Raw genomic sequence first — 14,246 nt, 5'->3', positions numbered from 1 at the left:
GAAAGTGAAATAGAGAGAGGAGTACGACAAGGATGCCCTTTATCACCTGCTCTGTTCAACATCTATTTGGAGGATTTAGTGCAGAACTGTTTTCAGAATATGGGAGGAGTGATAGTAGTAGGAAGAAGATTAAAATGTGTAAAATTTGCTGATATGGCGTTGTTAGCAGAAGAGAAGATGATACTAAGGAATATGTTACTGAAGCTAAATGATAGCTGTGAGCAGTATGGAATGAAGATAAATGCCAACATGACGAAGATCATGGTCATAGGAAGAAAAGTAAAGAAGGTAAACTTGCGAATTCTAAATGAGGCAGTAGAGCAAGTGGACAGCTTCAAATACTTGGGGTGTACTATAAGCAGTAACATGAGCTGCTGCCAGGAAGTCAAAAGGAGGATAGCAATGGCAAACGAGGGTTTTAATAGAAAAAGGAGCATCTTCTGCGGACCTCTGGAAAAAAGAACTAAGGAAGAGACTAGTGAAGTGCTTTGTGTGGAGTATAACATTGTATGGAGCAGAAACATTGACTTTACGACGAAATGAAGAGAAGCGAATAGAAGCATTTGATATGTGGATATGGAGAACGATGGAGCATGTGAAATGGACAGAATAAGAAACGAAGCTGTGTTGGAAAGATTGGGTGAAGAAAGAATGATGCTGAAAGAAAAAGGAATTGGCTGGGTCACTGGTTGAGAAGAAACTGCCTACTGAATGATGCGCTGGAAGGAATGGTGAACGGGAGAAGAGTTCGGGGCAGAAGAAGATATCAGATGATAGACGACATTAAGATATAAGGATCATATGAGGAATCAAAGAAGAAGGCGGAAAATAGGAAAGATTGGAAAATGCTGAGTTTGCAGTGAAAGATCTGCCCTTGGGCAGAAAACTATGCTTATATGAATATGTATTCCTTTCCTTCGGAATATAGAATAGAGGAAAGTGCCCTAAGCCGGACTCCTCCCCCTAAAGTGGACCCCCGGTCTCCTGGCTCTGCATTCTCTTGAACTCTAGCAGTACTAAGTGCAAATAGTAGTTTAGGCTTCTACCACTCTGTAGCGGAGCACACACGTCGCCCGCTTCACTTGTTGCTTATCAGTCTGCAATTACGTGTTTTGACAGTGGAAAAAGTTTTTACATGGTGCTACATTTTTTGTTTTTGTCTTTTTTCTCCTAGATATTGGCAGATAAGCCATTCAATCTATATATATATATATATATATATATATATATATATATATATATATATATATATCCTTAAATGGTAAGGTTTAAGGTTACTGCTTGTCATTAAACCGTTTAATTTAGATGTTCGGTTAAAAATCTATTGAGTTAACAAAATGTTCGCTATAGTCGCGTAAACCGGACCCCCTTCAGTTGCCTAAACCGGACCCCTTATTTTTTCATGTTTAAAGTCTACCTGTATTTGTACACACTCTTATTCTATTGGAATTCTGTTCCAAATTTCAAGAGAATAATGGGGAAGGAAGGAACAATCTTCACAGCGTACCATTGAGGGTGGATCCAAATGAACTACTTCACTCAGTGGTTTCGACACTTCATCGAGTTTGCCAATGTGATGTGAACGAACCACAAGTTATTGCAGAGTTTGACCCAAATCAACCATCAACATCTTCGTCAGGTCAGGGTGTTCCTCTGTAATCAGCTACACTTGAGGATCCTCAGGTTTCCACATCTTCTAAGACAAGCCCGTTTGACATCACTCCCATTGCAAAATTAAAAAAGAGGTTCTCGAATAGGGGCGAAAGACCTGCAGTTCTACAGTCATCACATCTACGTCTTATAAAGCCCAATTGGTGGAAGCTAAAAAAGCAAAAGGAATTGCGGCCAAGAACGTCGTTCAGAAGTACAGCCTTCAAGAAAAGGGAAAGGGCTCGTGAAAAAGCGTCTAAATTTTGTGAAAAAAAAAAAAAATGTGAAAGAATGAAGCACTGAAGATGAAAACAACTTGACCTCTGGAATATCTGAGTTGGATCTTTTCTCGGAAGTTTCCTCATCCAAAGATGATGCTTGGTATGTGTGTTTTGTGACAGAACATTTTCGGAGGATTCTAAAGGGGAACTTTGGGTCATTTGCGTTATGTGCTGGGACTGAAAAGGACATGAACATCTGCGATTTTTGTCGCTAAACGATTTAATTCTGTTGTATGTTTTGTGTATCTTTTTTGAATACATCCTATATCTCTTTTTAAAAACTAAAACCTGTAATTGTAATATTATACTTATACTTTGAAACTAGATTATGTTTTCTCTTATTTAATACCTTTTTCTAAATTTGTTTAGTGTTATTTTGATTATTTTTACAAGGGGTCCGATTTCAGCAACTATTTTTCAAATCGCCAAAATGTAAGGTTATTGAAAATAATTTTTTTTCATACCAATTTTTAATTATATTTTCTAAAAGTAAAATGTAAATGGTGCATAACATTATAAAGTAAATATTACATGCTTTTAAAACATTATTTTTTTACTGTTTTATGTTTTTAAAAAATCAAAAACAAAATGGGAGTCCGGTTTTGGGCCTTTCCTCTATATATGCATGTATATAGTGTTAAAAGTTGTGTAATCAAGATGTACGTGTATATAATGGCTTAGTGCACACATGTTGTAGGTACTAATTTCTTAATTTTGAGGAAAACGAGTTTTAATTTTCAATACTTAACTACACTTCAATTAACATCTATTCTCAAAAAGGAAACATAACACAGCAAACTCCTAGTATTCACTTCCCACATTTGTGCACAGTAAAGATACATCTTACAGGACTTCGATTTTGTACTTAACTCAATTTGACCGGAAAATATACTTAACACATGTATGCACTAAACCGTCGTTTCCTTTACCTCAACACAAGATTTAATATGAGGGTTTGCGTCCTCGCTTCGAAGTCTCTTATTTCATCGCTCAGCCAGTCTTACAGTGATGCCAGTGCTTGAAATAAGATTCACTTTGTAGTCCAGAGACAGCGGAATAGTGCCTGGCAGTAGCTTGTAACGTCGTAGCAGTCCAGACATTGCAGTCTTCATCGAAAACATCCCTTGTTTCTGACCTGAAAACAGACATACAGTGGGCCTATTGTATTGTATTGTATTTATTAACATTCCATGGTATTCATACGTTGCTTACAGCTAGAATATGGAACAAGTCAAAAACTTAATACAGAGTCATCATTTTATTTTTACTAACATTTTTAATATTAACCTAGCTATACCTTTAGAGAACCAGAAACACTGTTCGCTATCCCCTTCCATGACTGGAGTTCGATGATACTGGCGTAAAACACAAACAAATCACTTTACTAGGTATAGGAGGAAAGAAAAATAGTTCATGTATTTACGTAAACTAGGAAATATCGCGATTTTGAGTTCGATAATTTTCATTAAGTTTTTGTTTAATCAAAATGCAGTACTGTATTAACAATAAGTGTTTTTACTCACGAACTGAGTTATCCATGCGAACGTATTCATTATACGGTGTATATTATACTGTCTACAGCACATTAGCGTACGATATAGAGAAAGAAGTTAAATTGAAAAATAATCATAATATGAATATTTAAACACATATTTGAAAATGGTGGCCGTTCATTTCGATACAGGCTTCAGTTGTTTTGTGCATATTATCGCACTATAGACTATTGCATCTAATTCCAATTAGCAGTTTCGTCCTTCGTACTAGTAACTCATGTTGAAATAATTCTGTACCTACTCTATAAAAGAGTACCTTATATACTCTAAATTCAATCTTCACTTCTGCCCGACCCGCACAGATAAAATTACTCAGACATGCCATCTACTGTCCGTCCAAGTGGTTATGCCGCAGGATCGTAGAAAGGGGGGAAATCACGTGACAGTTAATTACTTAACGAGAGCCTTTTATTTAAGTTATTTTAAACAGTTGTATAATATTACGTAAACGTCCAGTTCCTAACAAATTAATGTTTTCAGAAAAGAGCTAAGACAGCCCAGCTTTTACAGAGGGGCGAGCAGAAGCAGGTGGGGGAAGTCGGGATGCGACGTAGGCAAACGGACAGTACCTGTGCGAAAATATGATTCAATATTGAAAGCTCTTTCGTCACTGGAAAACGCGAACATATTTCTGAAACGTACTATACTTACTAACTCAGTGCCTTTTACTATATGCGGCCTTGATTCTGTTTGGAAGACAGTTGGAACTTCATTAGTAGAAGGGGTGGGAGTGAAGTACGTTCAAAAACTCAGGTACAATAAAAATTGAAGTAAAAATAAAATGATGTCCCTGTACTATTATAAAGTCTTAATTTATAGTCACAGTCTAGATGAAATATATATATATATATATATATATATATATATATATATATATATATATATATATATATATATATACGAGATTTACAATATAGTCTACTAGTACAACACATAGTTTTAGTATCAATTTCATGAAGTGTTATTGAATGTCATGAATTCACCTACAGAATAGAAGGCGTGAGAAATTAGGTACTTCTTTAATTTGGCCCTAAATAATCTTATGTTTTGAGTTTCATTTTTTATATCGATAGGGAGGCTATTAAAAATGTTTACTGCCATATAACGCACACCTTTTTGATAGCACGATAGACTTGCCGATGGAATATGAAAGTCATTTTTTGACGTGTATTTATGCTATGAACTGTTGAATTAGTTACAAAGTTTTCACGATTACATACGAGGAAGACTATTAATGAAAAGATATACTGACAAGCCATGGGCATTATTTGTAGCTTTTTGAAAATAGTCCCTAGATTTGGCACCTACTATTATTCTAATTATTCTTTTTTGTAATAGAATACTATCTGTGGAATTTCCCCAGAATATTATTCCAAAACTCATTACCAAAGCTCGGAACTTGGGGACTTGTGTGTCGTGTGCTTGAGTAAGGTTAAGGTACAACGTACACAAAGCTCACCCTGCAAGTGCTCAGGGACAGTCGTGTGTACTAAGAAAGTGGTCACATCGAATGACAGGAAGACGGACGAAGAAACTGTGTCATGTCGAAGCCAATGACATTCAGAGAATTACAGGTAAACGGTCTGTTAGAGGAATGAGAAAATATGTGGTATTCGAATGGGTATTATAGAAGTTCGAAAATATATTTCTTAAATTTGAGGTACAGAATTTCGTGGAGGAATTCTGAGGAGATACATTATTTTCTTCGAATGAAGTGTTTATATTTTGCAAGTTGTGCCACACATAAACTAGAGACTGGAAACTGGCATTCATTGAAAGACATTGCAGTCTCTTAAATCGGTGGAAAATTTGTCCATAGCCATGGATCAAGTCGTAGTGGAACCTTCCCTAGTAGTGACATAGAAATTGAAAACTATTTTCGAGAAAAATTTAGGATACTTATCTTTCTCAGATACGAGATCAGCTAGCAACTGCTGAAAATTGAAAAGGAAACAGTGACAGTGAAAACATTCAGTATTTTAAGTTTCCTCCCGTCACTTCATGTGACGTGGAAATAAGTTTCTTTCGTTTCAAATCATGTTTAACTAACAGAGGAAGAAGTTATGGGTTCGAAAATCTTCGAATCCATGTAGTCATATACTGTAATAAAATGTACGGAGCAGAACTGTAAATTTGATATATTTTGCATGTTTATATATATGCTATAAAATTACGTGTTTCGAGCTACCATAATATTATCAATATGTTGTTCCAGCCAGGAACCACCTTTATAGCAGACCTGACAGTACCTCTGTGCTGGAAGCGGGAGTTTGTTGACATTGAAGTCCGGTCGCTTAGCCACGTTCAAAGACACAAGTCCCCAAGTTCCGAGCTTTGCTCATTACCGAGTGGAAGTATGCAAAGTATATTGTATACTGATGGTTCGAGCAATGTGCAACAGATTTCGCTTCGTGAACATTAGATTAGTCCTTAATTTTGTATTACATCATCAGCATTAAGCCACATGAAAGTTACCGTCCTGTAAGTTTGACGTTGCTTAAGAAATATATGCAAAGATACATATTTAAGAAGGCCAACGACTTTCCTTAGAGGTTAATATATTATACAGGTACATCATTTTATTTTTACTTCAATTTTTATTGTACCTGAGTTTTTTAATGTACTTCACTTCCACCCTCTCTACTAATGAAGTTCCAACTGTCCTCCACACAGAACCAAGGCCGCATATAGTAAGTAGTACCGAGTTAGTATAGTACTTTCGAGAAATATAATCGCGTTTTCCAGTGGCGAAAACTTTCAATATTGAATCATATTCATTCATTCATTCATAGTGTTCTGCTCATGGGCAGGTCTTTCATGCAAATCCAGCATTCTCCAGTCTTTCCTATTTTCTGCCTTCCTCTTAGTCTCCGCATATGACCCGTGTGTTATCTGATATCTTCTTCTGTTCCGAACTCTTCTCCCGTTCACCATTCTTTCCAGTGCATCTTTCAGAAGGCGGTTTCTTCTCAACCAGTGATGCAGCCAATCCATTTTCCTCTTCATCAATTACAGCATCATTCTTTCTTCACCCACCCTTTTCAACACAGCTTCGTTTCTTATTCCGTCTGTCCGTTTCACGCGCTCTATTCTTCTCCATAGTCTATCCACTTTTCAAATGCTTGTAGTCGCTTCTCTTCACTTCGTCGTAATGTCCATGTTTTTGCCACATAAAATGCTACACTCCACACAAAGCACTTCACTAGTCTCTTCCTTAATTCTTTCTCCAGAGGTCCACAGAAGATGCTTCTTTTTCTGTTAAAGGTTTCTTTGCCATTGCTATCCTCCTTTTGACTTCCTGGCAGCAGCTCATGTTACTGCTTATAGTACACCCCAAGTATTTGAAGCTGTCCACTTGGTTCACTGCATCATTTCGAATTCGCACGTTTACTTTCTTTACTTTTCTTCCTATAACCATGGTCTTCGTCTTGTTGGCATTTATCTTCATTCCATACCGCTCACAGCTGTCATTTAGCTTCAGTAACATATTCCATAGTATCATCTTCTCTTCTGCTAACAACGCCATATCATAAGCAAATCTTACACACTTTATTTTTCTTCCTCCTCCTACTATCATTCCTCCTATGCCCTTCAGTAATTCCTTGAAGTAGATGTTGAACAGGGTAGATGATGAAAGGCATTCTTGATGTACTCCCCTCCGTATTTCACTTCCTCCCGACATTTCTTCTTCTGTCCTGACTTCGCTGTTTCATATGAAGGTTACTGAACAGCCTCCTCTTTTTCCAATCCACGCCTACTTCCGTTAGAATCCCCATCAGTTTATTCCAATCCACTCTGTCAAACGCTTTTTCTAGGTTCACAAATATTAAATACACTTCTTCATTCTTCTCTCGGTATCTTTCGCCGATAGTTCGTGGTAGTCCAATTGCATCTCTCGTACCTTTTCCCTTCCTGAAACCAAACTGCTCTTCCTCCAACTGTTCTTCCATATTAGAATATAAACGTTGATTCAGTATTCTCGGAAGAATCTTCGCCCAGTGCGATATCAGGCTGATAGTTTGGAACTCCTTACATTTCTTGGCATTATTTTTCTTCGGCAGTCTATTGGAAGCAACACTGTTTCCGTGAAATCTTCAGGCCATCCGCCTTTCTCATATATTTCGTTGCATAATGATAGAATTCTCTTCTTGTCTTCACCCAAGCATTTCACTAGTTCAATGGGAATTCCATCCTCTCCTGTTGCTTTCCCATTCTTCATTTCGCTAAGCGCTAGATGAACCTCTTCCCTTAAAATAGAAAATCCTTTTTTGTGCTCTGATGTGGCTTCTTCGTCTTCTATAGCCAAGTTATCTGGACGATTCCGTGTCTTACATAACTCTTCTACATACTTCGTCCATCTGTTCAATATCCCTGGTTCGTGTGTTATTTCATTTCCTCTATTGTATTATTTTATGTCACATTATATGGCATTATACAGGGTGTAACAACTTTAATGTTTAGAATTTCTGGAACATGTTCCCTGACACGTTCTACGTCGATTAAACCTAACATACCTATATCCAAAGTTCTATAGGTTTGGAGTATTTGTACCCCAAAGTTAAATTTTTGAGTTTAATTTTATCGCTGAATACTGAAAGAAGTAACACCAATTTCCGAAAGTGACATGTCTATGTCATTATTTTTATTATTACCATATTACATTTTAATATCAACTACTTGTGAGTATGAAAGAAGCAGTGCAAAGTTGAAAAAAAATGTCCTTAAGATTCCAAACACTGTACTTCTTGAAATTTGCCAATAGGCACGTGAAAATACCTGTGCACTAGGAATCCTACGATTTGGGAACCGTGCTTGATATGCCAAAACAGCTGCTGTTGCATTGCCATCACACAGTCTATACACATGAACTATGTCGGCTTATTCCTGATGTGTGTACACAAAAGGCATGTTTTAATGGTCAAAACTCAATAAAAAGATTAGTCACAGTACGGTTTATTTTTCTCACAACCGTTATTTTAAACTGTTGTCTGATTCGTTTCCTTAGCAACCTAAACAATTTTAATTTAATTTCTCTTAAAAGTAAAATTTCCTTCGTTCACTGCTTTTCAAATGTTTCTTATGTATCTCTACTTGGTAATGCCATAAAATAGGCCTTGTATAAACGGTATAATGCTTGGAGCTGCAAGAAGTTCTATTTTTTCCAGCTCTGTTATCTCTGTAACCTCTCAATTTCGGAAATAGGTATGTTAGGTTTAATCAACGTAGAACGTGTCAGGGAAGATGTTCCAGATATTCTAAATATTAAAGTTGTTAGGTCTACACCCTGTATGACCAACTTAATGTTGTAGTGGTCAGAACTTCTGGTTACAGTTCATGCGCTCTCGACTTCGATTTCTGGTTAAAGCACTGGAATTTTTCCTTAACTGAATTATTCCTGTGTTCGTCTATGGAAGTGATGTCCAGACATCGGATTCTAGGGCAAATGCCTATTTTGTTTCTTTAGGAGAAAAGTAAAAATAATTATTAATATTTGTGTTTCATGGAAATTGAAAGGTATTCAAAGAGTTTTATAGTGCCCTAAAATGCCCTAAAACGGTTATTAGAGCCTAATTTGTTAATATTCGCCTAAAAATGCCTAACTCACGGTAAAGTTTCGCATTTTACTCTTACTTTTTATAATTTATACATGCATTCACTGCGAAATTTAAGGCATTTAAAAAGTGGAAAGTTTGCTTCACACCGGCCATGAAACCATTGATAAAGGAAACAAAATGTTTTGAATCTCACGACACTCGCAATAGATTTCACCGAATTTAACATGTTTGGAGGCATAAATGCCGACAAAGAACCAACCTTAGTTTTGAAGCAGGCAACAATCACAACATGTGATGCTACCGATTCAGAGATATACTATACTATAAAAATGACTGTTTTCGGTCTGAAACCTATTAGCTGTACTGCCCTTCAGAGTGTCATAAAATCACAATTTTTGGAGAAAGAGTGTTTTTGAAATATTTATGAAAAGTCGTAAAACTGCGAATTAGTAGGGTAAACCGTTACAAAATATTTAAAAGAATGGCCCTCCTAGTGTTAACACTACCAGGAAATGCAACAATAAGTGGAACTTTGTATTTTTGTCCAATTGAATCTCAATAACAACGGTTCATTTGAATGCTCGTTAACAGTTGCTCTTTCCCTCACCTTATTTGTGTTGAGAAGTTTTGAGTGGTAGGACGTTTTCCTGTGAAGTTTAACGCGATAATGCCGAAAAATATAAGTGCAAAATCTACATTGATCCGGCAATGGCTAACAGAATATTCAGAATTCACTTATGATGGAAAAATAATATTCTGCAAGATTTGTAGCAAACAGGTATGTAACAATAGTTGAAATATATAAATTCTATTAATTTTAATGAGTGGGCCTATAATATTTATACATTGACTGAGCTATCCTGAGGTATAATTCTTTTTAAGACCACTACATTTTAACCTTTTAAATTCCGATAGTTAAAGTATTTGCAGGTCATTAAAATTTTGATTGTTCGAACCCACTAACTTTGTGATAGAAATACGGCAATACAACAATTAGGATTTTATTTTAATTCAGTTTACTTTACATTTTTAGATTTCGCAAGAAAAGAAGTGCCACCTAAAGCAGCATGTGCAAGGAGCGGCTCATAAGGCTAAAGCTCAGCAGAAAAATCAACTGCAACAAACTTTACTAACACAGCCTACTTCATCCAATCTCAGCAGCAATTTCTATGCTGATTTAACCAGAGCGTTTGTTGCTGCTAACATTCCTTGGAATGCAATTGAAAATCCGGTTTTAAGACAGTTTTTACAAAAATACTGCAAACAAAATATCCCATCTGAGTCGACCCTAAGAAAAAATTACTTAGAATATACAATGAAACTTTAGCTTCCATTCGGGAGGATACAGGTGATTCTTACATATGGGTCTCTGTGGATGAAACCTCAGATCCTATGAATAGGTATATAGCAAATATGGTAGTAGGAAAACTTAGTCCTGATGGACCTTCGATTCCACACCTCGTATGTGTTAAGGAACTTTCGAAAGTGAATAGCCAAGCCATTGCTTATTTTGTAAATAAAGGCCTACAGTCTTTATACTAAGGTAATATAGAGGATTCTAAAGTTCTGTTGTTTTGTACTGATGCTGCCTCATACATGGTTGCTGCAGCTCCACTTCTTAAAACATTTTATCCTAACCTCACGCATGTAACCTGTCTAGCACATGGCCTTCACAGGGTTTCTGAAACAATCCGGAATGAATTTCCTCTTGTCAATTCGTTTATTTCTAACACAAAAAAATGTTTTTGTAAAGCCCCATCCAGGATTTCAATATTCAGAGAGAACTTTCCAGATATCCCACTCCCACCTCAGCCGGTTGTTACACGATGGGGAACCTGGATTCAGTCAGTGGTGTATTATTCTAAGTATTTTAAAGAAGTGGTCACAGTTATTGATAAATTACCTGAAACTGATAGTGCAGCGTGTGTGAAAGCAGTGAAAGATTGTCTGAATGACTCACGAGTGAATAACGATATTGCCTGCATAACATCAAACTTTTCTTTCATACCTGCAAGCATTGAACAATTAGAACGTGAAAAACAATCTCTTTGTAGCCAAATAGCAATAGTAAAGGAAGCTCAAGTGAACATACATTCTGCTTTGGGCGAAACTGGGAAAAAAGTTAAAAATAAGTGGGACAACGTATTAAATAAGAATGTAGGATTTTCATTGTTGGAAAAAGTATCAAGAGTGATATCGGGGGAAAGTGTAAATGTTCCAGTAAGTATTGATGTTTCTATTGTACCTAATTTAAAATTTGCGCCTCTCACATCAGTTTCGGTTGAAAGAAGTTTTTCTGCTTTCAAAATGATTCTCAGTGACAAAAGGCAAAGGTTAACTGTGGAGAATTTAGAAAAAATTCTGGTGGTGTACTGTGCAGATAATTATAATAAAGTCTGAGCATGGAACTGAATTTCAATAACTTAAAATGAGTAATCTTGATATCAATAATCATTATTTCATTAGTTTCAATATATTAAATTTGTGCAGCTCTGTTTATAAATATAATATAGTATTCTTTTTTAATGTTTAAACATACTTTTTGTGCGTATTTTAGTGTATAACTAAAACTTTCAGTGAAAGAAATAAGTATGATACCTTGATGTGCCTAAAATGCCTATTTTCATTAAAATAAAGCCTAATTTTACAAATTTTGAGCTTATTTTAGGCGCCTAAAACTGCAATTTTTAGTGCCTAAAAATCCGATGTCTAGTGATAAGTGATACTGGACAACTGTGAGTGGAATGCGCCGTTCATCGCACATCTTGGAACCAACTGCGCATGATGATGTCACTACACGCTGCAGATCCCAGCCGAGGCTGTAAGTCACGTGTTTCTATAAACTCACTCTGTTGCTCAAGTAACCAAGCACACCGGCACAGAACGACCGTCCCAACTGTAATACATTAAAGAACGTACCCACACAAATTCTGGGTCCATAACTGAAGGGAATGTAGGAGAGAGGATCTCTGTCCTTCGCATTTTCCCGGAGAAAACGATCTGGGTCGAATTTGTGAGGCTCTGGGAAGTACCTTGGGTCGTTCTGTATTCCTTTAATATAAAATAATAAATTGGCTCCAGCAGGGATGACGTAATCTCCTGTAAAAATGCAGAAATGTTGTTTGGTAAGTATGTTCTTGATTTGTAATAATAATAATAGTAATAATAATAATAACAATAATAATAATAATAATAATAATAATAATAATAATAACAACAATAATAATAATGATAATGATAATAATAACAATAATAATAATAATGATAATAATAATAATGATAATAATAATAATGATAATAATAATGATAATAATGATAATAATAATAATAACAATAATAATAATAATGATAATAATAATAATGATAATAATACTGATAATAATAATAACAATAATAATAATAATAATGATAATAATAATAATAATGATAATAATAATACTGATAATAATAATAATAATAATAATAATGATAATAATAATGATAATAATAATAATAATAATAATAATAATAATAATAATAATAATGATAATAATAATAATGATAATAATAATAACAATAACAATAATAATAATAATGATAATAAGAATAATGATAATAATAATGATAATAATAATAATGATAATAATAATAATAATGATAATAATGATAATAATAATAATAACAATAATAATAATAATGATAATAATAATAATAATAACAATAATAATAATAATAATGATAATAATAATACTGATAATAATAATAATAATGATAATAATAATAATAATAATGATAATAATAATAATAATGATAATAATAATAATAATAATAATAATGATAATAATAATAATGATAATAATAATAACAATAATGATAATAATAATAATAATGATAATAATAATAATAATAATAATAATAATAATAATAATAATAATGATGATAATAATAATAATAATAATAATGATAATAATAATAACAATAATAATAATAATGATAATAATAATGTGACAGCCGAGGGTCGATCGCGTTCCACAGAGGGCGGGGCGCACGAGAAAGCGAGCGACGCAGCGAAGAGGGCTGCAGCCGTTTGGGTCTGGTGGGGACAGACGCAAGGGGTGGTACACTGCGGCCCGAGGCAAAGGGGGATGCAAAGCCCTGGCTGCTTCGCTCTGCGAGGTGAAGGGGGGACGAACCTTTCCGAACAGAATCGTCCAGGAAGAAGCGCGAGAACAGAATTCTGTAGAAGTAGAAATTTCCAGCATCGTGCTCTCTGGAAACTATGGTTTGGTTATGAAAGGAGAGACGCAAGTGAGCTGACAGCAGTGTTGTTATAGTCGGTGGACAGCAAGCCAGCCAGTCTTGTGTAGCAGTGAACCCAGCTTCGAGACCGGAGTTCGACTTGAGTGTGTCCGCAGCTGTGTGAGCGTCCGAAGTCCTGAGTCCGAGTGCAGTGGACCGCAGTTGGAGGACCTGAGTTCGAAGTTCAGTGGACTGTCTCTGAAGGTCTGGGGTTCGAGATACTGTGAACTCGAGTGACTGAGCTAGAAGAACTAGCCAAGGCAAACGAACTGTGAACTGAGAACTGACTGTTCTGATTTGTAAATAGTGCTTTGTGAACATTAGTTAAGATTAGCAGTACATTGTTGTTCTCAGTAATCCAAGTAAATTGTCATTGTCGTCTGTGGAGTGCTATAACGAATACTGTGTTGCTGTGTGGAGTGGAAATCCCATTGTTGACGGGAGTGTTTACATTCAATTATAAAAAGTGATTATTGTTGTAAGAACAGAACTACATTATTGTTTTGAATTTTAGAGTTACAATAATAATAATAATAATAATAATAATAATAATAATAATAATAATAATAATACAACGAAGTGAAGAGAAACGACCAGAATCAATTGCAGTATAGATATGGAGAAGAATGGAGCGCGTGAAATGGAGATACAGAAGAAGAAATAAAGCTGTGCTGGAAAGAGTGGGTGAAGAAAGAATGATACTAATCAGGAAAGAAAAAGGAATTGGCTGGGTTACTGGCTAAAAAGAGACTGCCTACTGAAGGATGCATTGGAAACATTGGTGAACGGGAGAACAGTTCGGGGCAGAAGAAGTTTTCAGATGGTAGATGACATTAAGATATATGGATCATATGTGGAGACTAAGAAGAAGGCAGATTATAGAAAAAAATTGCAAATATATTTGTCTATTTTATTAAAATAAAATAATC

At 35.2% G+C, this 14,246-nt stretch overlaps 1 protein-coding gene across 1 annotated transcript in view; it reads right to left on the bottom strand.

Annotated features, from left to right (window-relative positions):
• Nucleotides 1-1,285: 1,285 nt before the first annotated feature.
• LOC138713228 (cytochrome P450 4C1-like) overlaps nucleotides 1,286-14,246 on the bottom strand; it is a 61,507-nt gene continuing 48,546 nt past the window's right edge. Inside the window, exons 11-12 of the mRNA XM_069845158.1 lie at nucleotides 11,959-12,138; nucleotides 1,286-3,066 (exon numbers count right to left, since the gene is read on the bottom strand). Of these exons, the coding sequence (XP_069701259.1) occupies nucleotides 2,915-3,066; nucleotides 11,959-12,138 (332 nt within the window). The 3' untranslated portion in view covers nucleotides 1,286-2,914. The remainder of the gene's footprint in view (nucleotides 3,067-11,958; nucleotides 12,139-14,246) is intronic.

The sequence above is a fragment of the Periplaneta americana genome, chromosome 2 (genome assembly GCF_040183065.1).
Source record: "Periplaneta americana isolate PAMFEO1 chromosome 2, P.americana_PAMFEO1_priV1, whole genome shotgun sequence".
NCBI classification, from domain to species: Eukaryota; Metazoa; Arthropoda; class Insecta; order Blattodea; family Blattidae; genus Periplaneta; species Periplaneta americana.
The sequence above is the reverse complement of the archived record's forward strand: the minus strand, read 5'-3'. Positions and strand labels throughout refer to the sequence as shown.